Source organism: Topomyia yanbarensis, chromosome 1, assembly GCF_030247195.1.
Source record: "Topomyia yanbarensis strain Yona2022 chromosome 1, ASM3024719v1, whole genome shotgun sequence".
Classification (NCBI taxonomy): Eukaryota; Metazoa; Arthropoda; class Insecta; order Diptera; family Culicidae; genus Topomyia; species Topomyia yanbarensis.
In genome coordinates this window covers 191919606-191942942 of record NC_080670.1, presented here as the reverse complement: position 1 = coordinate 191942942, position 23337 = coordinate 191919606, and the positions used below count along the sequence as shown (strand labels likewise).

At 43.4% G+C, this 23337-nt stretch overlaps 1 protein-coding gene across 2 annotated transcripts in view; it reads left to right on the top strand.

Annotated features, from left to right (window-relative positions):
• LOC131685285 (NADP-dependent malic enzyme) overlaps window positions 1-22511 on the top strand; it is a 66459-nt gene extending 43948 nt beyond the window's left edge. For both annotated transcript variants that reach the window (XM_058968893.1, XM_058968903.1), the window contains 2 exons: window positions 20348-21281; window positions 21345-22511. In XM_058968893.1, the coding sequence (XP_058824876.1) occupies window positions 20348-21281; window positions 21345-22024 (1614 nt within the window). In that variant the 3' untranslated portion in view covers window positions 22025-22511. The remainder of the gene's footprint in view (window positions 1-20347; window positions 21282-21344) is intronic.
• The last annotated feature ends 826 nt before the right edge of the window (window positions 22512-23337 follow it).

The window sequence follows — 23337 nt, the reverse complement described above, 5'->3', positions numbered from 1 at the left end:
ACGTAGGTGGAAGGGTTGAGGCAAGGTACCATATTCGTGAAGTGGCAAATGTATTTAGTAGTGTCACTTTTTGCAGCAAAGTTAGTGAGCGCAATGAGTGCATCCATAGCAGGTGCGTGAATTTTCTCACCATTTCGTCCCAATTGAGCTTCACCATCAGACGAATAGAATTGGCGAAAATTACACCAAGAACCTTCACCTTATTCGTCGTTTGTAGCCATGGCACATTCAATCGAAGCCCATCACTGAGGCCCACATCGATGGATGTTGTTTTTGCCAAATTAAGTTTGGCACCCGCGACTCGAGAGAAACGTGTAAACAGTGCGTATATCCTCTCAATTTTCTGAACACTCGTAGCGATGACGGTTATATCATCGGCATAGGCCACGACCAGATCGCTTCCACATACACGTTCCATTTGCGTGAGTAGCGGAGCGAGATACAACGAGAAACAAAGCGACGATAATGGGTTACCTTGAGCGACCGATCGTTGTATCGGGAAGGGTGACGATAGATGTCCGTTGACAAGTAAGCGACACGTTGTTGTTTCAGCAAGTTGCGATAGAAGCGCCACTAACCTACGATTGATCCCGAGCGAGCACATGTTGCCGAACATAAATCGTCGGTTCACACGATCGAACGCGTGGTCTAGGTCGAATGAGATGAGTTTCGCTCTCTGTTTACGTGCGATCATCTGGGCGATCCTATCCTTAAGTGAGAGTGTGGCTTGGAATATATTTCTCTCGGAATTAGAACATTTTTGTATCTCTCCCAGAATCCGGTGGGCGCTCACGATCTTCTCTAACCTTGCCTTGAGGATGCGAGATAGGAGTTTGTAGTCGTAGTTGATAAGCGAGATCGGCCTGTATGAGCGAGCAGTGTCGCCAGCGTGGTTCTTCTTCACCAAAACTATGACACTCTCGACGAAGGCAGCGGGGAAGTTTGACGACAGGGCCTCGTTCAAAATGAGATTGAGTTCCCGGTGGATGATGTCGAATGTTCGTAGGTAAAACTCTCTGGGGAGGCCATCGGAACCTGGGGATTTTTTCGGGGCGCTAGTTTTTATTGCCGAGAGTATTTCGGCAGTCGTTATCTCGCTCATACAAGCATCGTTCGCTTCATCGTTTTCGGGTATCGCTCTATCGCATGTAAAGTCCTCATCTATCTCGTCGCCCGTTTCATCCCTTGCATATAGTCCTCTAAAATATTCCAGCATGTGTCGTTCGATATCTTCGGAGCGCTCGAGGATTTCCTCTCTTTCGTTCTCGAGTTGTGTGATCGTGGTTCGTTTTCTTCTTCTTTCCCCTAGTTGGAACGTAGAGAGTGGTTCTCCGGCAATGTACGTCTCGTTGATGCGTACAAACATGTACGTGAATTCGCGCTGGTGTGTCAGCATTTTTGCCTTCAGTCGGTTGATGGTTGTTATCATTGTCGGATCTCGATAGTACCCATCGTACGCCAGGCGCAGTTGGGTATATAGGCGCTGATGTTCACGGTGAAAATCGTCGAATGTTAATTTTGAGGCCCATCGGAAGAACGATTTAATTCTTGGCTTGGCGTATTCCAGCCACCAACTCATCCATGAATGGAAATGCCGGCGCTGGCGTGTCCAGTATTGCCAGCGGATTCGAAATTCGTCAACGTTTTCAGTAGTCAGCAGATGGGGACGAAGGGACCAGAAACCACGTCCTGGCTCTCTACCGAGGTGAGGAAGGCATATACGGGCGGTGACAGCTTTGTGGTTCGTGAAAGAGCACACATGGGTGTTTGCGTTTCTCAGCTGATCACATAGACCCGAGCTGACATAGATGCGATCTAGTCGGGACATCGAATTGTGCGTAATATATGTGTGGCCGTCTATTCGTGGGCACATTTTTACCCACACATCGTGTAATTGCATCTGTTGAATGGTTGCCTGGAGAGAGGGACTCGTATTATTCCCAGTCGCATCGCACTGCCGAAGTACGCAGTTGAAGTCTCCTGCTAAAATCACGTGGTCGGTCGGCTGCCGAAGGTAGTAGGCTATCGTGTTGTTGAAAAACCTCTCCCGTTCGGCTCGCATTGCAGTGCCTGATGGCGCGTACACGTTGCAGAGTGTCGTGTTCTGTATTCGTAGCGATATTAGGCGACCATCCAGACTTCTCTCGATGTGAGAAAACCGTATGTGCTCTTTCAGTGCTATTGCCGTTCCTCTTCTAGCATGATCAACGTTGCAGATCACATTGTAGCCAGGCAGGGAGAGTTGCTCGTTTTCTACTTCCTGCAGAAACACGATGTCGAGATCCATTGTTCGGGTAAATGTTTGCAGGGCATTAAGCTTGGTCGAGTTCGTGATCGTGTTTATATTGATTGTGGCGATGTTGTAGCTGGTGTACTGCATTATAAGACTAAATCTTCGTCAGCCGTGTCCTCGTATTCGTCTTGTCGTTGTTTTTTGCCTGGCGGACGACGGAGTGATCGTCTGCTGCTATTAGATGTCGTGGATCGATCGGTATCTTCACCATCGTTTCTATGGTCATTCGTCGCTGGCCGTCTTTGTGTTTCACCGCTGCCGATCGTTGGTGGTAGTTGGTTGGGTGCTTTGAACGTGCCGTCGTTCGGCGTGTTTTTACGGCCAAGAAGGAGATCAGATTCCGACTTATTATTTGTTTGTTGGACTTTGCTTGCGTGTGCGAGAGCAGTCGGGGGCACTGTTGTAGCTTGTTTCAGCTGGGGTGCCGTATTCGGAGACGGCTGTGGTAGCGAGTGCTTCGGGGCCGATGGCTTCATAAGTTGCTTTTTTGCCATCGGTTGCGGCTTCGGTCTGGCCGGTTGCTTTGCGACGTTTGCGTATGAAGCATTGGCCTGGTCGGCGGCTAGTTTTTGCACCAGAAGTTTTTTGTTCTGGATACACGAGATGCCACTGTGTACGAATTCGCTACAGTGGCGACACGTTTGCTGTTGGCCATAGTATGATAGAGCAGTGCACTCTCCGTCTATGGTGACAAAGGATGGTATATTTTTCTTCACCAGCATTTTCGCTACCCGCACTCCCGTCGGGATTCCTCCGAAAGCGTACCTTTCGTCCCACATGAGTTCGCAAATCGAAAGAACGTCACCGTACGCTCGTAGAAACTCGACAATTCTCTCATCGGTAACGTCTTCGGAGAGATCAAACAGCTTCACTTCCACTGCCCCATCCTCCATCGTGATCCTCAGCTTGTAGGTCTTGCCGTCGATCTCTGTTTCGTGCTTGTTGTCGTGTTCTTGGACTACTTTTTGTGCCACCGCAAGTTCACTGACCTTTACGAAGGCACATCCAAGACTTCGGCTTGGTTGAATACGAACCACTTGTTCCTTCTGCAGGTCAAGAATCGTACTTACAAAGCTGTGTAGCTCTTCGTAAGATGGTTTCCGCGGAAGATTTGCATAATCTATGCGGAATGTGTTTTCGCGCCGTCTCATCACGTAAACGCTCGCGACGACCCGAAATCAAAAGAAAATTTTAAGGGCCGGCGTTGCCCTGATAACCCCTTCGAACGGGATAAAATTTGAAAAAATTGCTCGTGCACGACTTCTAACCAATAGTAAATACGTCTACTCGGCTCGGAAGTTGAGCGCTAACTGTCTCAGTTCGTCGAGTTAAAAATCTACAAACATGCCTTACCACTCATGAAGTGGGGGATTAGCGGATGGCCGACCCACTAAAAGACTCGCCCGCTGGATGCGGCTACTTCGGGCGAGGGTTGTGCTCATGCACATACGATTCAGTCCTTTTTTCGTTCATCACTGAGATGTGATCATGCAGTTCGTTTCTGCTAGTCTCTAGCGGATGTCGCTGGCTCATTGTACACTTTTCGATGGAGCGAGTATTCTGTACACAGATGGCATTTCGGCGGCATCTCACTATGCTGCTTGGGGCCGGCAACTCCAATCGCCAAGACCCTGCTTCTACTTCAACTTGTCCTTGCAGCACGATGTCAGCTGTTATCCTGGCTATCCCCTCTTCGGCGTGCAAATCTGTAGGATGCCAAGATAGGTCCAGTACCAGTACTTCGTCTCACACCACTCATCTAGTTCCCGGCGATGGACCTGGATTTCAGCGACGTAAAGTTCTCCCGAAACTGATTCTTCGGCTGCTATCTCAGTCTTCTCCACGGGCCAACAAGCAGGGTACTGAAATCAATCCGGCGATTTCAGTTAAGTCCGGACGCTAGGTTTGCTGGTGCCCCGACGACCCGAATCCGGTACTACTCAGTTGGTTCCCAGAGTCTACTCCGAAGGAGCGTTTCCCGACGATTGGCTTTCTCCCGAACCCGCTTTGTTTTTTCACGGCGTCTTTCTAGCTGATGGCGTTACTTTGTTGATCTCTCCGCCATTTCCTCTGCAGTTCGGAGAGTATCCACATCACTACTCTGTTGATATCGTCCCAGGAATGATCGTCGTGGTAACCCAGGGCACTCGAAGATGACGTATTCCAGTTTCTCTTGTACGTTCACACACTGCGGGCAAACCAACCGATGCTGGTACTTCCGGAAGCAGCCATGTCCGGACAATCAGAGCTGCATCAGATGAAAGTTTAGCTCTCCATGCTTCCTATGCGCCCACGCCGAAACACTTGGAATATGAATCGGTGTATTCCTCTGCTGGTAGCATTCCACATCCTCAGTTAGAGTGATGCCAATGTGAATCATTTCGGCTTGCCGCCTCCGACGACATCGTTTTGTACTAGCTCGTGACACGAACAGCCATTAGACGAAACGTACTCGTAAGCTTCTTCCGGTTCCACTTTGAGCCCAGCGCAGCAACAAAGGTCGGAACGCCATATCTCAATATGGAGGATGAAAACGTCTTTTGCGGCACAGTGTGTCTTCGATATTCGGCAGGACCCTCATCACTGCGTTAGCTATCTTCGCCACCATCTCACATACATAGTCGTCATGGCTGCTGAAATTTACCGGATCATCGCTTATCACACCCAGGAGCTTAAGCGCTCGCTTCTATTGAGTTGAGTGTCTCCTGACGCTGATCACGAAACTGGCTAGCACTATCTCCGTCTTGTATTGAGCTAACTGCAACTTAATTTCAATGATATCTATTATCTCTGCCATCAACATCTTCACTTTCTCCATAGTCTCACCCACAGCTTCATCTCAAAATCGACGATCTCGACCCCCAAGGGTAGTGTTAACACTTCGATGTACATGATATTCCACGGTGTTTGGCCGAGTATGGAACCTTGAGGTACTCCTACCGTGACCCCAATCGACCTCTTCCCCATGTTCGTCTCGTAAACCAGTACTCAGTTTGGAAAGTAACTTTTCGGAACATTGTCCGGAACCCGCATTCCGACGATAGCCAACCTGCGCACTTTCAGCATAGTTCGCCAGTCCGTTGAGCATAATCCCTTTCCAGAAGTTTGCCAAAAAATATCCAGCAGGCGTATTAACCGATACGATAATGGGGCTCCTGGTGGCTTCCCTGTTTCAGTTCAGCTGGCGTCGTTGGACCCTTGATCTTAGCCAACACAACACGATAAGCGCTGTCACAGGGATTAGCGTTTGCTTTTCTGTACAACTCCTTGTAGCAGGTGGGCTTGCTCAGAGCTACTCTCATTTAAAAGTGACCCTGGCCGCCCACAATGTAACCTTACACGCTTCCCTGACTGCCTCAGGCTCAATGCGTTAGCTAGACTGAATAGTGATTTTCTTATTTTTTTACAATGTGTAAAATTATTAGTACATTTATTTCCTGAGAGATTGATCGTGAGACGCAGTTTGCTGCTGCGTGGTGATATTATTTTTCTTGGTGGTGAATCATTAGCTGCGTTAGCCAAGGATGCAAAATGCCTACATTTTCTGCGGCTGTATTTTTTCTGCCTACATTCTCATTTCTCTTTTGCTGCTGCTGTCGTTCGCTATTGCAGGACGCCCAGCGCTGTACGACAGTCTGTAAGCAAAGCAGTAACATGACAAAGAAATACTGCCCCCAGTACAGCCACCAGACGCGGGCGGTACAGCTTCTCTTTCCTTATTTTACACTTTTTAATATTTTTAATCTATTCAATATTTTCAATCAAAAACGACTACAATAAATGCGGTTCGTTTACGCCACGACCGGCATCATCGCTTTCGTGTGTGGGCCTCTCCCTTTGACTATGCAGAGAAAAATGTACAAAGCGAGAGAACAAACTTTACTACGCCACACTCTCACCGAGCAGTCGGAGTACAGCAGCAAAACAAAAATGTATTCTACTGCTCTACAGGAAAATGTACTCGGTATGGCTACCGTTCTGGCATGAGCTGTAGTGATGCGTCGCTGTAGCGGGCTGTACGGCTTGTGCAAATGTAAATATACCGAAAAAAATGTAGTTTACCAGTACCTTTGGCATCCCTGGCGTTAGCCACCTCAACTTACGGGTCAATCAGTTCGCTTTCTTTCGCGTTCACGACCATGTCGTCATCGTTATTGCTTACTTGTTGTACCCGGTTACCCAGTGAGCAAATTTTCTGGCAGAGACCGCTCTGCTAGATTTCTGTAAGTCTTGGTTTGGCAACCCTGTCAGATTTTGCGTGTATCCTGTCGGATTAGTTGAGCTAAGGTGAACTCGGCTTCGCTCGCGTTTTCTGGCAAATTTTGACAGGAACCGAGCTAAACCATAACCCGGACATAAACTGTGCAAAAGTCCTGGTAGAATTTTGCACGAATCGAACAAAACATCTGACAAAGATGTGGCAGGAAGCGTGCAGAGATCTTGGCCGTACATTTCTGGCTCGATTCTGGATAAAAGTGAGCAGCATCGGTTGGTTTAACCGCTTCTGTCAGAAACGGTTGTTGCATTTGAGCGAATTCGTTGCCAGAATTCTCGCACAAATCGCGCAAAATGCTCGCAATTTCTCAACTTTTGCTAACTTTCTGCTTGCCACGCTGACCGGGTAGATGCTCTTGCTGATTTGCCTGGCAGATTCTGTTTAATAGGGCGACCACAACGCTTCTACCTAAATTTCGAATTTTCGTAATCAAACAAAAAAGTAAACAAAACTAAACATTCAATTTTACCGTTTCATTCTAATTTCTCTCACTCTTCTCTGCTGTCAAATACTTCCGTCGCTGGATGCTATTGGAGGTAGGTGGACGGGCTGTTCCTTCAGACCGGCCGGGTCGCCAACGGCCGCGTTCTCCTCTATCGTTTCGTTCACTGCTCCGGCAGTGGTTCTTGGCTTTTAACTAAGGAGCTGAACAAGGCTCATTTGTTGGAAGCCAAGCGATCCCGGAAGTCACCGCAGGACACTTTCCAGTGGAAACCTTTGTCTTCCCTGCTTCGTTCTCCGTTGCGATTAATTGTGGAGCTGGGCTATCCCGTTGTGGCGAATCAACACCGTACTTACGTGTGCCCGAATCACATGCCGGCACTTTCGACGGTATAACTTGCCGTCGCACGCGTGTGCTTTCTCGAAAAAGGATTGATTATTATACAATCTACGGAGTGTAATACACAAGAATAGGTATATTGCAACTCAGTGTCAAATTTCTGCTGAGATCTCAGCAAAAAAGTGGTTGCTGAGATCTTCCCTATTCAGATCTTGTCAGAAATGAAAAAAAAAACTAAGAAAAAATTCAGTACATATATCCAGGATTGTCACTATTTTTCAAACAAAATCTGGCAGTTCAGCTAAAACTGTCTGGCAAAATCTGGCACTTGACAGCGACCTCAAAGTCATCGAAATTTGGCATACATTTTAGTTTTCATAGAATCGATTTTTGTAAACTATATTATGAAACAAGAGGAAAAATTCGGCCAAATTTTGCATGACACTTAATCAATGTAACCTGAGTCTGAATCTAATTTTTTCTAACTAGCTTCAATTAAATGAACTGCGAAAAATCATCAGATCAGGACTCAGGACCCGTCACTGTTATATAATTAAAAAAATAAAAGACTTCGACAACACAACGACACTATTTCGCTTGTCACTTTGGGTACCATGCATTGACATATCTGACGTTTAAAATACGCACACTGCGATCCCGCTTTTTTATACTACCACCCTCCCTTTAAGCGCTGGAGTCGTTTTTTTCGCCTCAGAATTCGCCGTGTTAACGATATGTTTTGCTCCAAATTAAAACAATCAAAACGGTTTAATGCTAATCCAGCTTGATACATCTGTAAAGACGGTATCTTTTCTTCTTTAAACCGATTTAATCTCATTCGCCAAGACGCTCCCATAGTTCTAGTAAGTAACGCTAAATATATGTGATTATCAATTACCAGATGTTCTTAGACAAATTTATGAAATAGTATAATACCTGAGCTATTGCTTTATCTGCAGCCGTAATACGATTGGAACCCAAGTAATTATATCTTGGGTCCATGTATAAACAAGCCTTGAAATGATTTGTGTTAATCAAATTTTGTAAACGCGCATCCATGGTTTTCAACAACTTTGCTGCAAGTGTGTTCGTTTTCAGCAAGCTTAATTGTGCTTGGCAAATGAGCCATTCGGTATAAAATGCAGATAACGGGATGTGTTCACGTTGAAGATATATCATCAGGTAGAACACCGGTTCTAAGGCATCGCAAAATCTCTCAACAAACGTCCAATGTTTTGAAAATGGTGGAAAGAGCAATACAGCGATATCAAGCAATAATATTTTTACTTATTTCTTTAAATTTGTTGTCTAAGACAAGGTAAAAAGCCTTCTGACTTTTCAATGACTTTAACATCATATAAACGGCATTCCATCTTGTCGCATTCGATAATGGAGAATAATGGGCTTTACTTTCGATAAATGTTGGCTTATACTTTCCCTGTCTAGAAGTCTTAATCAAATTTTGATGTCATCAATTCTCCTGGTGTGTTTACGAAGAGCATCCCATACTGCTAGCTGACATGTGTGAGCTGCGCAACGCGTACTGCTTATTGAAAGAAGTTTAAAATGTTCCGATTCGTCACATTCAACATTTTCGTTATCTGAATTTTCAGAATCCGAAGAAAACGATGTATCTGAATCTTCGTCGTGGAGCTGCTCGGATCGATTTTGATCCTCTTCTGCAAGAGCCTCGTCTGTAGCATTCAAATCGGCTAATCGATGGTTGGGAGCAATATCAAAAACTGCTTCTATAGCTTGTGTTTCCTGATGCAAGACCTCATTCTCATTTGAAATATGCGACAGTACCTCGCGTAATCGCAAAACCGATGCTATCATGTTACTACCGTTATCGTGTGCAATAGTATATATTTGCTCCGGTCGCAATCCATACGCTTCCAGCGCTTCACTGGTTATGGTCTCCTGCAGTTTTTGGACTGTCTGACTTCCAACCATTTCTTTTATGACTAGAAAGATATAAAGGTGATTAAATTTCTCCAAATGGAGGTCCCATTTTTAATTTTACCCAGGTTCCGTCAAACGATTTTTCCGTCAATGGTCAATTGTGCGTTTATTCCAAACGAATGATGGTTTCTTCGCGATGCACTGTCCACTTTCAAACTGACCATTTGGTTTTTCAGTTGGTTGGTAATCAGCCGTCTGGCTATGGAAGCGGCCTGCTCAACAAGATCTCCAAGTTTCTTGCGATTCATGGTTAAACCAACAGAATTCCACAGAGGTTGGACTAATGTTCGAAATCCAGTCCACTCAGGATAGGTCAAGGATAAGGCGTTCACTGTGGCTAACTGAAGGCTTCCCTCTATGATAGATTTCCGATCAATCTCAACGGGGACATTATTTGTCTTCTTTGACCTTTTCGGAGGAGCTATTTCGCCATTCAATGCCGGTGGTTCTATTTTTGTTTTAGCTGCAGCCGGAGAAATTTTCAAAAGCTCCAACTTATCTGCATGCAATGCTCTAACGTGTCGAATGAAATTACCATGAACTAATTTCCCCTGCTGCATGTAATTGCACCCACGGCTAACTATGCACTTATGCTTTCCATCCGTTGTTGTTTCAATTGCCTTCAATATTTTATCTTGCAGCTTCTCCATGTTGATGCCAACGACGCCAAAACAGTAGAAACCGAAAACTTCACAGCCCAGAACTTCACTTCTCTGCTGCCAACAAAGCCGACAAACGTTTAACGCTGAGAAAAATTGTTCACTAAAGCACTATTTAGACTCTCAGTGAAAATGAACGTGAACAAGTGTTGAATACCTTCTATTGTTCACGGTGGACGACGCCGAGCTTCTATTGTTCATCAGTGAACAACGATTTCACGCTCAACTGGCAGTTTACAGTTTGTCAGAATGCAATCTGGTATTCGAAGGTGAACGTTCACCGTGAACAGCGATGACATTTATATTCACCACTTCGTATCAATTCCGTCCATCGCCGCGTTTACACTCCCGGTGAACAAGTGACAAATCCACTGTGAACATATCTCACCGTGGAATATTTAAAATGATCGGGGAATAGGAATATTATTCCACTGATTCAATTATATTGAATAATTGTGCATGGATTCGCTAAGTATATTATTGTACTATCGTTTAGATCCAGTTTCATCAATTTCTATATTGGAAAATACAATTTGGTGCGCATCGAGTTCACGTTCATTTTCACTGAGGGTGTAAATAGGCCTTAAGTTTGAAAAAAAATTCTTCTACGCAAATGTGTAGCAATCACGTGGTGATTTTATTTTGGTTACCGTTTCGAGCACAGCAATGGGTGACAACGGGCACATAAAATTGAAAACGAGAATACTAGATCAAAATCACTCTCGGTGTATCAAGTTATGAGGTCCATGATAATGATGGTGGTAATGTAAACTATTATCATCGAAGATTTTTTTCGACGGTGATCATTGATTTTTAATTTTTTGATTATGATTATGACAACACTGGCCACAAGTGGTGACTTTTCATCCCTACGGACTAACCTTCGTTTTCACAGTATTGGCCATAACTACACCAAAATAACTCGTACCATCTTCAAAATTGTAATAGCCAAATATTCCCCATTGATGACATATTATAAGACTTATCGCTAGATGGCAGGATCATTGCTTGAAAATCGATCGTTTCCTTACTAGTTCACAAAGTTTCATTAAAATCGACCGGGCCCGGTGTTCTGAATTGCTCACTTATTTTCTAGATTGATCCACTTTACCGAGTAATGTATCTGTATCTGTTTTATGCCTCCAACTCGAATGTGTAATTTCAACTCGTTAACACAGAAAGATCGGTAGTTATCCCTATGCAGTTAAACAAAAGTTCAGGTCAATAATTATGAAGTACCTTTTCGCACGAAATATCACACATAATTTGCATGTAAAGCAGACAGGATGCCCATAAAATTTTGCATAAATTTTCAATCATTCATTCTATACGAATCACCTTGGAATGACAGTTCGCGTGTGTTTCCTAAATGTAGCCTAACACTTGAAAGCTCGTAACAACGCCTTTGCGTTCGATATGACCACCACCAACCATCTGGCGACACCTCCCGAGTCGCAGTGAATGCCTGCGACCACCCAAGTCGAAGGTGCACACGATTGGTGCAAGTAGAGTTCAGAAGGGTCTTCCGTAGTTCCTCGTCGCCTTACAACTTTAGCGGTTATAAAAATGTAAAACGCGCCGATAATGCGTCAATCATCAAGTGCAGTAAAATTATAAACCAATTTACCACACGCAATCAATTTACAATTCGATAGGTAAAACACTTACTCGGACTACGCAGAAGTTACGAACTAACCGCACAGACCTAGTGTCATCTTACATCCGCTGGCATGTTACGTGATTACTGTAATCAGACAAGTGGTGCACCGGTCAACCGATGTGGTGGGTTAAACTCAAACATCGAGACACAAGACCACCGTCTATAATGACTTTATTATAGTTATCAATATACGTTACCATCGATTGGCAACATTTACACCGAGCCGCGCACGGCGTGACGTGAAATCAGTTCAAGGAACAATCATGTTCACGTCCAAAATGTCATGTGAACTTTGATTCGCACGGAGAACGCTGATCGAAGCAAGTTCGAGGTGCGTTGTTGTTCTTATAGTAATTACATACCCAGTTTACCTGTTTATTCTACGGAACAAAACCTTTGGAGTATCACGCTAATGAGTGTAAAACCTGCAGCACAGCTCAAGTGGGGTGCGATTGTCGTCATCGAAATCGCACCTCGCGGAAGTCACGGCTAGTTCGCAACAAGTTACCTTTTTCATCCATTGATTGTAGTTAGGTAAATATATAGAATAGGCAGACGTTTGTTTGTGTCAAAATGATATTGACATTGGGTTTAATTTTTGAGAAGATATATGTTGATTTTGGACACCGATTGTGCAAGCTCATTTGAATCAATGTTGTTCTTTTGCGAAATTTTTATGTCGCGCCAAGGTGCGGCTACACTGTTTGCTGAAATGGAAGGTCCTGTTCCGTGGCAACAGCTTGGATTTTCAGCTCTACTTTTAATTGGATAATTCAAACCTCTAAACAATTATGGTTAGGAATCAATTTGTGAAAAATTGTGCAACCGAATTTGACGGAAATAAGAAGTAACACACCCGTTGTCAAGGGTTACTGCGATCACTTTGTTTTTAGAGGACACCCGCTCTCGGTAGATCTCTGTGGATAAAATCTGAACAATGCTAACTTGACGTATTTACAATTGGACCATTAAATCTCGACAAACATATAATTACGGCCTAAAAGCCAACTGTCAAAATCCACTTTGAATGGAAATTTCGGACAAACCGTTACACGCCAATCACAGATGTTGGAAGTAAATGAAAGAGAAAAGTTTTCTCTTTCATAAACTGTTGTGAACTGTGTTGGACTAGTAACGGTTTGTCTGGAATGTCCATTCAAAGTGGATTTTGACAGTTGGCTTTTAGGCCGTAATCATATGTTTGTCGAGAAATGAAGATTTTTTTATTGCATACTCATCAAGAGGGTGACATGACGTCACATTATCGTAGTCAACATAAGAGCATTGATTGTAACGAAATTTGTTCTAAATACGAACGAGGAGCACTTTTGTTTGCATCTAATCAAAGAAAGTGTGCATTGTTTTCTATTGTTTACTGCAACAGCTGTTTGTTAATGACATTTCAACCGATTTTGACGTTATCAAACTGACCCCAATCGATCGGTGGAAAATCGATGTAACCTATTGTCAAACTCTGTATGTAGAGATAGGGACGTCAGTTACCTGATACTCATACATTGATAGAGCTCAACTTTCCAAATGTATCATTACATATTAATCTTAGAACCTTATTGGTTTCGCCACTTGTAAACTAACTTTGCCGTTTTCATCAGAAAACACCGAGGCAGTGAAATGGATTGGTATTGCACTTTCTAGCAGCAAAAATGCAATCCACTACCCTGGGCTATTTCAATGAAAAACGGCGATAAACTCACAGAAATATCTTAGCGGACTTTACTTCCCTATCACCGATTAGCACTTACAGGTTTTCCGGATGATAAACTGCACAACACAGCTGTCAACCAGCTAAAAGGTCCTGTCTCGATTTATTTACACCACAGGTAACACCAGTTCACGGAACGCCAACTCTGCCGCTCGATTCATGTGGGCAATGCATCTAAACTGTGCAAATTTGAATATATTAGTTAGACATAAAAAATAATTCACCACGTTTACGGACTTAATTGGATAATTCTGACATTATTATACGGTTCAGGGAGTCGCTTGTTTGAATGCGTTATCGATTGAGCCTGCTGGCGGTGTACACAAAGCGTAGCCCGCTACAGTAGGCGTCGCTGAAGTAGCTTGTTGGCATGGTGTCAACGCAATAATGTACAAAATGACAAGCCGAAAACAGTGACCCTAATGATACGGTTTGGATTGCGTGAGTTTTAATATTTTTTTATTCCTGTAAAATTTAACTTTGTTGAAGTTGACAACTCCATTTTTACCGTAGGATTAATGATATGGAATCGCATACACATTTGCGAAAAAACGTAATATTGGACCGTGGACCGAAAGTAGATAGTTTTGCCATAAACCACCCCAGCAACAAGGCCAACACGGACACGGTCCAACGCCTTAGCAAAAAAAAAAATACGCCTGCGTTGGTTCATATCGAATGAACCATAATATGATCAAACAGATATGGAGCTCTCTCCCTCGCACGGTGTGTGCTTTTCTGACGATCAACGGAACACGCTGCCGCAGAGGGGTCACAAAGGTCGGTCGACGCGTGAGCTGAGCATTTTCCCTTTTGGATTTCAAGATTATTTAGAGGTCACCTCAAGCCACCACCGGCTTGACTCCACGAAAAATCGGTTTGGTGGTTTAATTCCATTTTCAAGTGGTCTAATAAGATAATCGGACACACAATTGACGTATATTTTTCCATCGTTGTTGTTTTCTGTCGAATGACAGTGCAATCAGCAGAATCAAAATAAATGATTTATCGGCTCACGGAGATACGCTCCAGTAAACTGCACCGTTTCGACCTTGGAAGAGGAACAACAGCTGATTCGGGCTAAATCATGAGTAAACAGCTTTATCAACTTGTTTGAGGAAGTCTCCGATAGCAGCAATTATCGGAACGAATTGAGATAGTAATGAAGAAAAAGGCATATTGGGTGGCTGACATGTTCGTTTGATCTTCATTCATATGACAAGATTTTTGTATTGAGATAAGCTAGCTTCCATGAATGATGTGGAATTTTGAATTGTAGCAGAGAGTAATAATTCAGCTTTTTGTTGACGGCTGTGTCCCCAACAGCGATGCCAGATTTACAGTCATGTCTGTATTTTACAGACTTTTGATGTCTCCTACAGACGTAGCCAGAGATCTACAGACTTTTAAAAGGGTAATAGTGTTTAGTAAAATTGCACTAGAATAACTGTTTTCGAATACGAGTGATTCCTTCACAATAGAATTCTACTTTCAATCTATTTTTAAAGTAAAATTTTAGTGTAACTAGAATTTACACAACCATTTACAGACTTTTACAGACATTTTAGTTATTCTTCTACAGACATTTCAAAAAAACATGCGGCATCGCTGGTCCCCAAATGCGCACCTTACTTTGACAAGTCGTCCGTTCAATGTCAATTTTGGCAAATCATCAGTCGTGTCAAATTTGGCAAACCGTCGTTCAGACTCAATTTTTTTAACGTGGTAGGCGTTCATTTCTGTTCTCAACTGAAAATTAAACGTCAAGTAAAAATTAAGTAATAAAGCTTAATTGCAAGCGATTTTTTCGATAAACGTATTTTTTTGGCGGTAAAGTTTGCTACAAATTTGTATACAAAATCGTTCACATATAAATAAACACTGTTTAGGTACTGTGTCGTTAAAAGATGCTTTTTCGGGTGGTTTAAAGGCAAGCGTCACGGATTATTATTGGCCATTTCATTTGTGTTGAATTTAGGTACAAGCAGATGTTCGAATCCCTTAATTCTCTCGACACACAACGCTTTCCAACAGCTGAAAATATGCTTATAAATAGATTCGCGAAGAAATGGATATCATCGAATTTGAAAACAAACATATTTCAAATTTGACGTTTAACGTTCGATTTGAGAACATTAATGAGCAGGGTAGAGGTGACAGTCATGAAACGGACGGCTTGTCAAAATTTACACTGCTGACGAGGTGTCAAAGTTGACACTGTACGGACGATTTGCCGAACTAGAGTGCGCGTTTGAAAACGCAACCTCCAGCAAAATGGCATTCATAAATTACGCAACGCGTTTTGGGGGAGGGATGGGGGGGTACAATAAGTTGTGACATGTTGTGACATGGGGGAGAGGGAGTAAGCTAGATCGTTACGTAACATCTTTTTACTGAAAAAAAAAAATCGAAGAATTTGTTACGTAATACGTAATGTAATAATTTATTACATTGGGAGGTCAATTTTGGGCAATTTTCGCGTTACGTAATTTATGAAGCTGAATATCAAAACAGTTTGCTTACAAAATCGATTTGGACCTTTTGAAATATTACAACGTGATGTATCCCGGTCAAAAAAAGGCGGACGAACATGGTCAGGCAATTTAAACAGTTTGACGTTTGACTCAACTCGCCTGTGCTAATTGCCCCTAGGAAAAAATGCAATTTGCGAATGCGATTTAAAGGCAATTTCAATACTTAGACAATTTTTCTGGCGGCTGAAATGGACTTGGTTGTTTTTCTTGTTTTTCCAACATGGCGGTTCATGTTTGGCTTAAGCTTAAAATTATTTTTTTAACAATTGGCATGTTCTCGCTTGAATTTTGTTTGTTTCGCGTACTTCATGAAGCCAATGAATGTGGGAAATTGTGGAATCGTGTGTAAGTATAGTAGAACAAGATCTCTGACCCAAAAGCCTAATGAACGTCAGATTGTGGTAAGTTTTGGTGTGCAATATCAATTTCACCATTGATTCTTCGAATAGTTTGGTTGTGTTTATGTGAGTAGATAATGAATCCGAAAATAAGTATTATTTGTAATTTTCATATTAGGCAACTAAGGGCGATTAAATGGCGCGTTCCGTGGGCGTTTTGGGGACGATTTAAAGGCGGGTAGGGCGGCAAAAAAATGACGACGGCAAATCGCCCAAATGTTGTATTTGAAATTGCCATCTCTGTAACAAGCAGACACACTACGGGAAATCATAAAAAATCCTATATATCAGGGAATATGGAATGTCGCGCTCAAACTGAAATTATTTACACCAAGGTATCCGCTGGTTTTCATATAACAATCGATAAAATGTAGAAATTTGGAATCAACGCTAGGTTTTGCAGCTGTTTCGATCCTAGCTCCCAGATCGAGAGATTATTGTTGTCATTGGAGATTGCGCAGGGAAGCTACTTGGGACCGTCGATGTTTATGCTTTACTTCAGTGACGTGTATTTAGTGCTGAAAACTGCTCGTCAGTCCTCCACACACGATCTTATAATATTTCATCGCATCCGCTCAATTTAGGATTGCCGATTTCTCCAACAACACCATGACACTTTCGGCGATGGTGGTTTAGCAAGAAAAAAATCGAAAAAGTGCTCGGTAATCGAATTCCGACGAAAGACTTTCTGGCAGAGCTCTTGCTCCATGCCATAATTTTTTGCTGAATTAGTTTTTCGCATATTTTGTAAAGATTTGAACGGCTGAGATCATAGCAAGCACTGCTTTGGTCGGTAACAATTAGGTTCTTTACTGACACAGTTAACCTCACTTTTCTTGACAGTTCGCTTGTACTGTTTACATGGACTTAGAAAAATTTGTGGATGACTAGATTCGCTCGAAGCAAATCATAAAGAATTTTTCTAAGTCCATGTAAACAGTACAAGCGAACTGTCAAAAATGAACACTCAGTTCATTTGTGACGTCAGCGTAAAGTATTCAATGTTATTTGTTAGCTGAGACTCGGAATATATTTCGCTGAAAATCAGTAAACAAATGTCACTTTGTTGAGGCATCAATTCTCGACTCAAGCTCTCTCGGTCGGTAGTGAAAATGTTTACTTGACCAACAATTTTTGGCTGTATACAACCGAGAAACAGTTAGAAATATTTCAAACATTAGGTATCTGGTCCTTTCGGTTGTCCCTTGATACAATTGAATGTAATGAGATTGACAAACCGATATCCTACGAAGAGAATAGGGGCCGCTGGCTCCAAGTAGTGAACAGCCAGCTGCAGTAATTGGGAACTCACAGATCTATTCGAGGGACGTAACACGATCCGGAGCAAATGAGTACTAACAGCAAAGCGAGTTCCTGGCGGAATGATACGACACAAAGTCCGTCTTGTTGTTAGAAACAAAGATCAGGAGTGAGTTATGACGAGGTGTATTCTTCCATGGTGCGATACAAGACGATTCGTTACCACATGGCTCTGGCGGTGTCGTGAATGTCGATGGGAGGAATGCCAGGGAAGTCGATGAGATGAATCTAAACTAAATGATGACTAAATCAAGGATACATCGGGAAAATCATATGAAATTTTGGCATGGCAGATGTTCGGTTTACCTCCCCTAAGCTGGGTACCCGGTGTACAGGCCGAAACTCATGAACGTAACCAACAAAACATGAACCCAAATCTGAACTTATTACATTTATTCAACACCCTCCTGCTTAACCATTAATGTTTTAACTTCGTAACTACTACTACTACTCACGTATGGTGGGCCCATCCTTCTATTTGCCTGACTTGCATAGCCTTCCCGTGCCATCTAAGCCAACCCACTGAGACCTTTCGGTTCTCCGTAATATTTCCACCTCCTTGACGAATACCGACACCGTGGCTCTTCGGAGGAAAACTTCAACGGCGACTTTCCTTTGCTTGGCGGTCGATCCGGTGGTGGAACTGACACTGTTGTTTCTCAGCCACTCCGTGATGGCTTTCACTCCAGCTGGAGAACCTCCCTTCGTCACTGTCTCCGTTCTGTTTAGCAGACAAAACCGTTGCCTCGTAGTGTGCACTGCGTGTAGCAGAAGAAAATCACTCCTTCGCCGTTTCCTCTGAGTCTCGCAACTAAAAAAAACCCTGACAAAACAACAGTTTCAGCTCTCACGGGAATACATGTAATCGTGTGCCTTTACTCACTTCCCACTGGAAGGTGTTTTGCTGCGAACTTCCGACTTCGGAGAGCTTCAAGAATTCATCCTACCGGCCACGTCCTTCACCTGGACGATCCTAGTTTCGTTGTTCCGTTCTATTGGAGATTTCTTCTTCGCAATTAGCTCTGAGCACGGATAGCGCGAATCAATCTGTTTATAACGCTGGAAACTGAGATTGCATATCATTGTTGGGCGCATTTGTTAATGGTTATAAATACCTTGTGCAGTAGCCTCAATTCTTCCGAAAATAGTACTTTCTTACGAGATCGAACCCGAACTTGACCCGATGTCCTGCTTGTCGTGCGTTCCTCCCGGGAATGTTCGATTTCTATAATGGCAATGATTAGCGCATAGCTTTTTCACTCTGACTCGGACTATTACCGTCACCGATCTTTGTTCGATCCACGCTAGATTTGACTTTCGCCGTCGTCTGAATGCTTCTTGGAGTGGAGCTGCTACAGCATGAATTCGAACTCAGTAAAATTTCTTTTAGGTTATGTTCTCCTCGTGAAGATGACAGCTTTCCGTCTGAAATTTGCAATCGCTACATATTGCTTCTCGTTCCGGCTTAAATGTTAGGTTTTACTCTCACCGAAATTGCTCACCTACTGCTATAGGTCGTCCCGACGTTTTCCGTGTGGTTCCGTCGCCGATTGAAACCAAGATCGATAGGTTGTTTCTTCACTGCGCGTTTCTCGCGGAGAAGTGAATCAGTGCTAATTGCCAAAATACTCGGCAAACTTCACGATTGCTCGAGTTTTTTTCCTCGACTGGATGAAAATGCCAAGTAAGGTGAGGTTAACTGTTCGACCGGTCTGTCTATGAAAGTACCATCTCTATCACTTGAAATGCATGTATTTTGACAGCACGCAATTTTTTTCAGGTTGGTGGGAAGTGTGCAATATCGCCTACAATATGCCAAGGCCTACTCTGACACGTTTGTTCGTTACTGAACGTTCACTTCGTGCAATTAGGTTTTACACCAACCCACATAGCACCACAAAATTAGCCGGATGAACTTAGTTTGACAATTCTCGGTGGTTTGTTTACATGGGAGTTACGTGAATTCGAATGTAACAGATGAGCACCCGTTGCACTCGCACTTACGCAACTGACAAAGTAAACAAATCGCCAAGAATTGTCAAACATGAACTTCAGTCATCATGAGTTCATTCGTGTCGTCATCTTATAAGCGGACCCTACACGTGACAAGAATATTGTCAATAAAAATATTGACAAGACTGCTTCGATACATCAGTCCCATTTGAATTCTACAGGTTCAATATTTTCAAAATGTGCTTACACGATCAATATATTGATCAATAATTGGTTTATTGTCAATATTCCTGCTCGTGTAGGGTCCGCTACAGAACTCAATAATCGAAGACGAAAGAAAACCTGCACTGAACGAATGGGCAGTTCATTCGTTTGAAGTTTTCATTGAATATTGCAAATTCATTCAATGAATTTGAACATTTGAATCTCTAGATATCAATAAAGGTAGTGCCGTTCTGTTTAGATCTGTAGGATCAGATAGAAAATACTTGGTTGGGCCTTTTGCTTCGGTGTCAAGCTCTTCGATTCGATTCAATTCCCTCAATATTAATAGGAGTGACCTAAGCGAGGCCGATACGTTACTTTTTAGAGTACTTTTAGTCGCCAAACACTTCCACTTACTGTTTTTCGCCATGGATCGGTTTCAATAGGTCGTATTTTATTGAATTGATCTAAACCAAAAGAGTTTCAACCTCCAAGCAACAGAACGATTCTTTTTCGTCAAAAATATCCTGCAACTTTACTACGTTTCCGCACTCGCTAATCCGGTTTTATTTCCCCTATTCCAGGGTCTCGCATTCACCATCGAGGAACGCCAAGCGTTGGGCATCCACGGTCTTCTCCCGGCGATCGTTCGTTCCGAGGAGGAGCAGGTTAAGCACAGCCTGACCCTGCTGAATCGCTACGAGAACGATCTGGACAAGTACATCTATCTGGTCGGACTGATGGATCGTAACGAGCGTCTGTTCTATCGAGTTTTGGCATCGGATATCGGTAACATGATGCCCCTGGTTTACACGCCGACTGTGGGACTGGCCTGCCAAAAATATAGCATGATCTTTCAGCAACCGAAGGGCATGTACATCACGATCAACGATAAAGGACACGTGTACGATGTGTTGAAGAATTGGCCCGAGACGGATGTGCGCGCTATCGTCGTCACCGATGGTGAGCGTATTTTGGGTCTGGGAGATTTGGGTGCCAACGGAATGGGTATTCCCGTCGGTAAGCTTGCCCTTTACACGGCTCTGGCAGGAATCAAGCCTCACCAGTGCTTACCGATCACATTGGATGTGGGAACGAACACGCAAAGTATTCTGGATGATCCGCTGTACGTTGGTCTTCGGCATAAACGTGTCACCGGGGAAAGGTATGATGAGTTCATCGAAGAATTCATGCAAGCTGCCGTTCGTCGTTTTGGCCGCAACTGTCTGATTCAGTTCGAGGACTTTGCTAACGCAAACGCTTTCCGCTTCCTGGACAAATATCGTGACCACTATTGTACCTTCAACGACGACATCCAGGGAACGGCTTCGGTGGCCGTCGCTGGTCTGCTGGCTTCGCTGCGTGTAACCAAGACCAAACTTAGTGAAAACAAGATCTTGTTCCAGGGAGCCGGCGAAGCTGCTCTTGGAATTGCCGAACTGTGCATGATGGCCATGTGTAAGGATGGCTTAAGCGTAGAGGAAGCACGAAAACGGATTTGGTTGGTTGACAGTAAAGGTAAGCTATATTTTGGACATTTTCGAAAATTTGAGTGTTAAACGACCCATTTTTACTCTACAGGTCTGATCGTGAAGGATCGCCCCAAGGGTGGCATCTCCGGCCACAAACACCACTATGCTCACGAGCACGCTCCTGTTGACACTTTGACGGAAGCTGTCAAAGTGTTGAAACCGACCGTCATCATCGGTGCAGCTGCGATTGCGGGTGCTTTCACTCCGGAAATTCTTAGCACCATGGCCGAAATCAACGAACGCCCGATCATCTTTGCCCTGTCCAACCCGACCAGCAAAGCGGAATGTACCGCCGAACAGGCATACCAGCACACCGATGGTCGGTGTGTTTTTGCCTCCGGATCTCCCTTCGCCCCTGTCACCTACAAGGGTCGTACGTATTACCCGGGACAGGGTAACAACTCGTACATTTTCCCCGGTGTTGCTCTCGGAGTAATCTGTGCCGGAGCAGCCACCATCCCGGAGGATATTTTTCTCATCTCGGCTCAAAGACTGGCGGATATTGTCACCGAAGGTGACCTCGAGCGGGGAAGTCTCTACCCACCACTGGAAGCGATCCAGGACTGCTCGATTAAAATTGCCGTCCGCGTAATGGAGTACGCGTACGAAAATGGGCTGGCCTGCACCAAGCCGGAACCAAGCGAAAAGGAAGCGTTCGTGCGTTCGCAAATGTACGATCTGGACTATAAGTCGGCCCTGCCTGCGATCTACCCGTGGCCCAAGCTGTAGATAGAATGAAGTTTCAGCTACGTTGTCGTTCCGTTTCTTGCATCTTTATTTCGTATTTTGTATTTTGCATAGCAAAAAGATTTCAAACACGGGTGCCAACTGTGAGCTAAATCGAATTATTTTAGAACATTGAAAGAGGAGGGAGGAGATGTTTTGTATATTATTTTAAAGCGTAGGTTAACTTAGGTGAAATGATTTCTGTCAATACAAGCATCGCGCTGTTCATCTTTTGTTCCCCAATTACACTGTATTATATTAATGATCATCCTTGTTTTGTCTGCAGTAATTTACAAGAAAAAAAAAGAATCATGCTTATCTGTGTACTCTTGCAGCACTCTCATAAAACCTACAAGAGAATTCTTTCTAATTCGTAATTTATTCGAACCAACATAATTCATAAGAAAATAAAACGCAGTAAGATGTATGATCAACCATTGGCTGATATATGGTACTACAAATAAATGTGTAAGTGGCTATCACATTGGTAGATTGATGTGTTTTCAATTCGGGAAACGGAAAGAAAATCTTCAGAAAAGCTACAGAGTGAGGGTTCAACTCCAATATTATCGTTACAGTTGAAAACTGGAAAATCCACAGTGCGTATTATAGCGCATCATTGTGCGAATAATGCACACTACCTCCGACGTGATCCCCTACTTTGAACAAGAGAAAATAGGATGGTCGCTGGTTGGATTTTCCAGTTTTCAACTGCAACCAGAATAGCTGTTTGTTCCTTCATTTTGATAGCTAGCAGCTTTGGCTTTCGAAATCGGCTCGTTTTCGCCGGATGCCAACCTGCTCGTTCGCCCATTTTTAACTGGGTAATTTGCAGTATCCCAGTCAAGAAAAAGGCGGACGAACATTACACGGCGAGTTGAATATTTTGACGTTTCTCTATACTCGCTTGTGCTAATTTCTCCATGGAACAAATAATGCAATTTTCGAATGCAATTAAAGAGCGATCTGTTTGAAACCTTAATTGACAATTGCAAACTATGCTATAACTCTGATGAGGCAACCTTTTAGTTGTTTATCTCATGGGTTTTAAAAATGTTGTTCTAAAATGAAAATAATTTGAAAAAGCATTAATTGTTTAAATATAGGTCTTTAATTTGAAAAAAAAAAGCCAATGTGCATCGATGGAGGATGTGCAGACCCCCTCGTGTCGGCAACAGTGCCGATCGCGGTCAGCGCAGACGCGGCGCAGCGCAGACTAAATACACTCAAGTACGATGAACGTCAGCGGAGACAACGTATCGTATTCCAACCAATTCCCCTTTGTTAATATTCTTTCTCATAAATGAATGCGATAC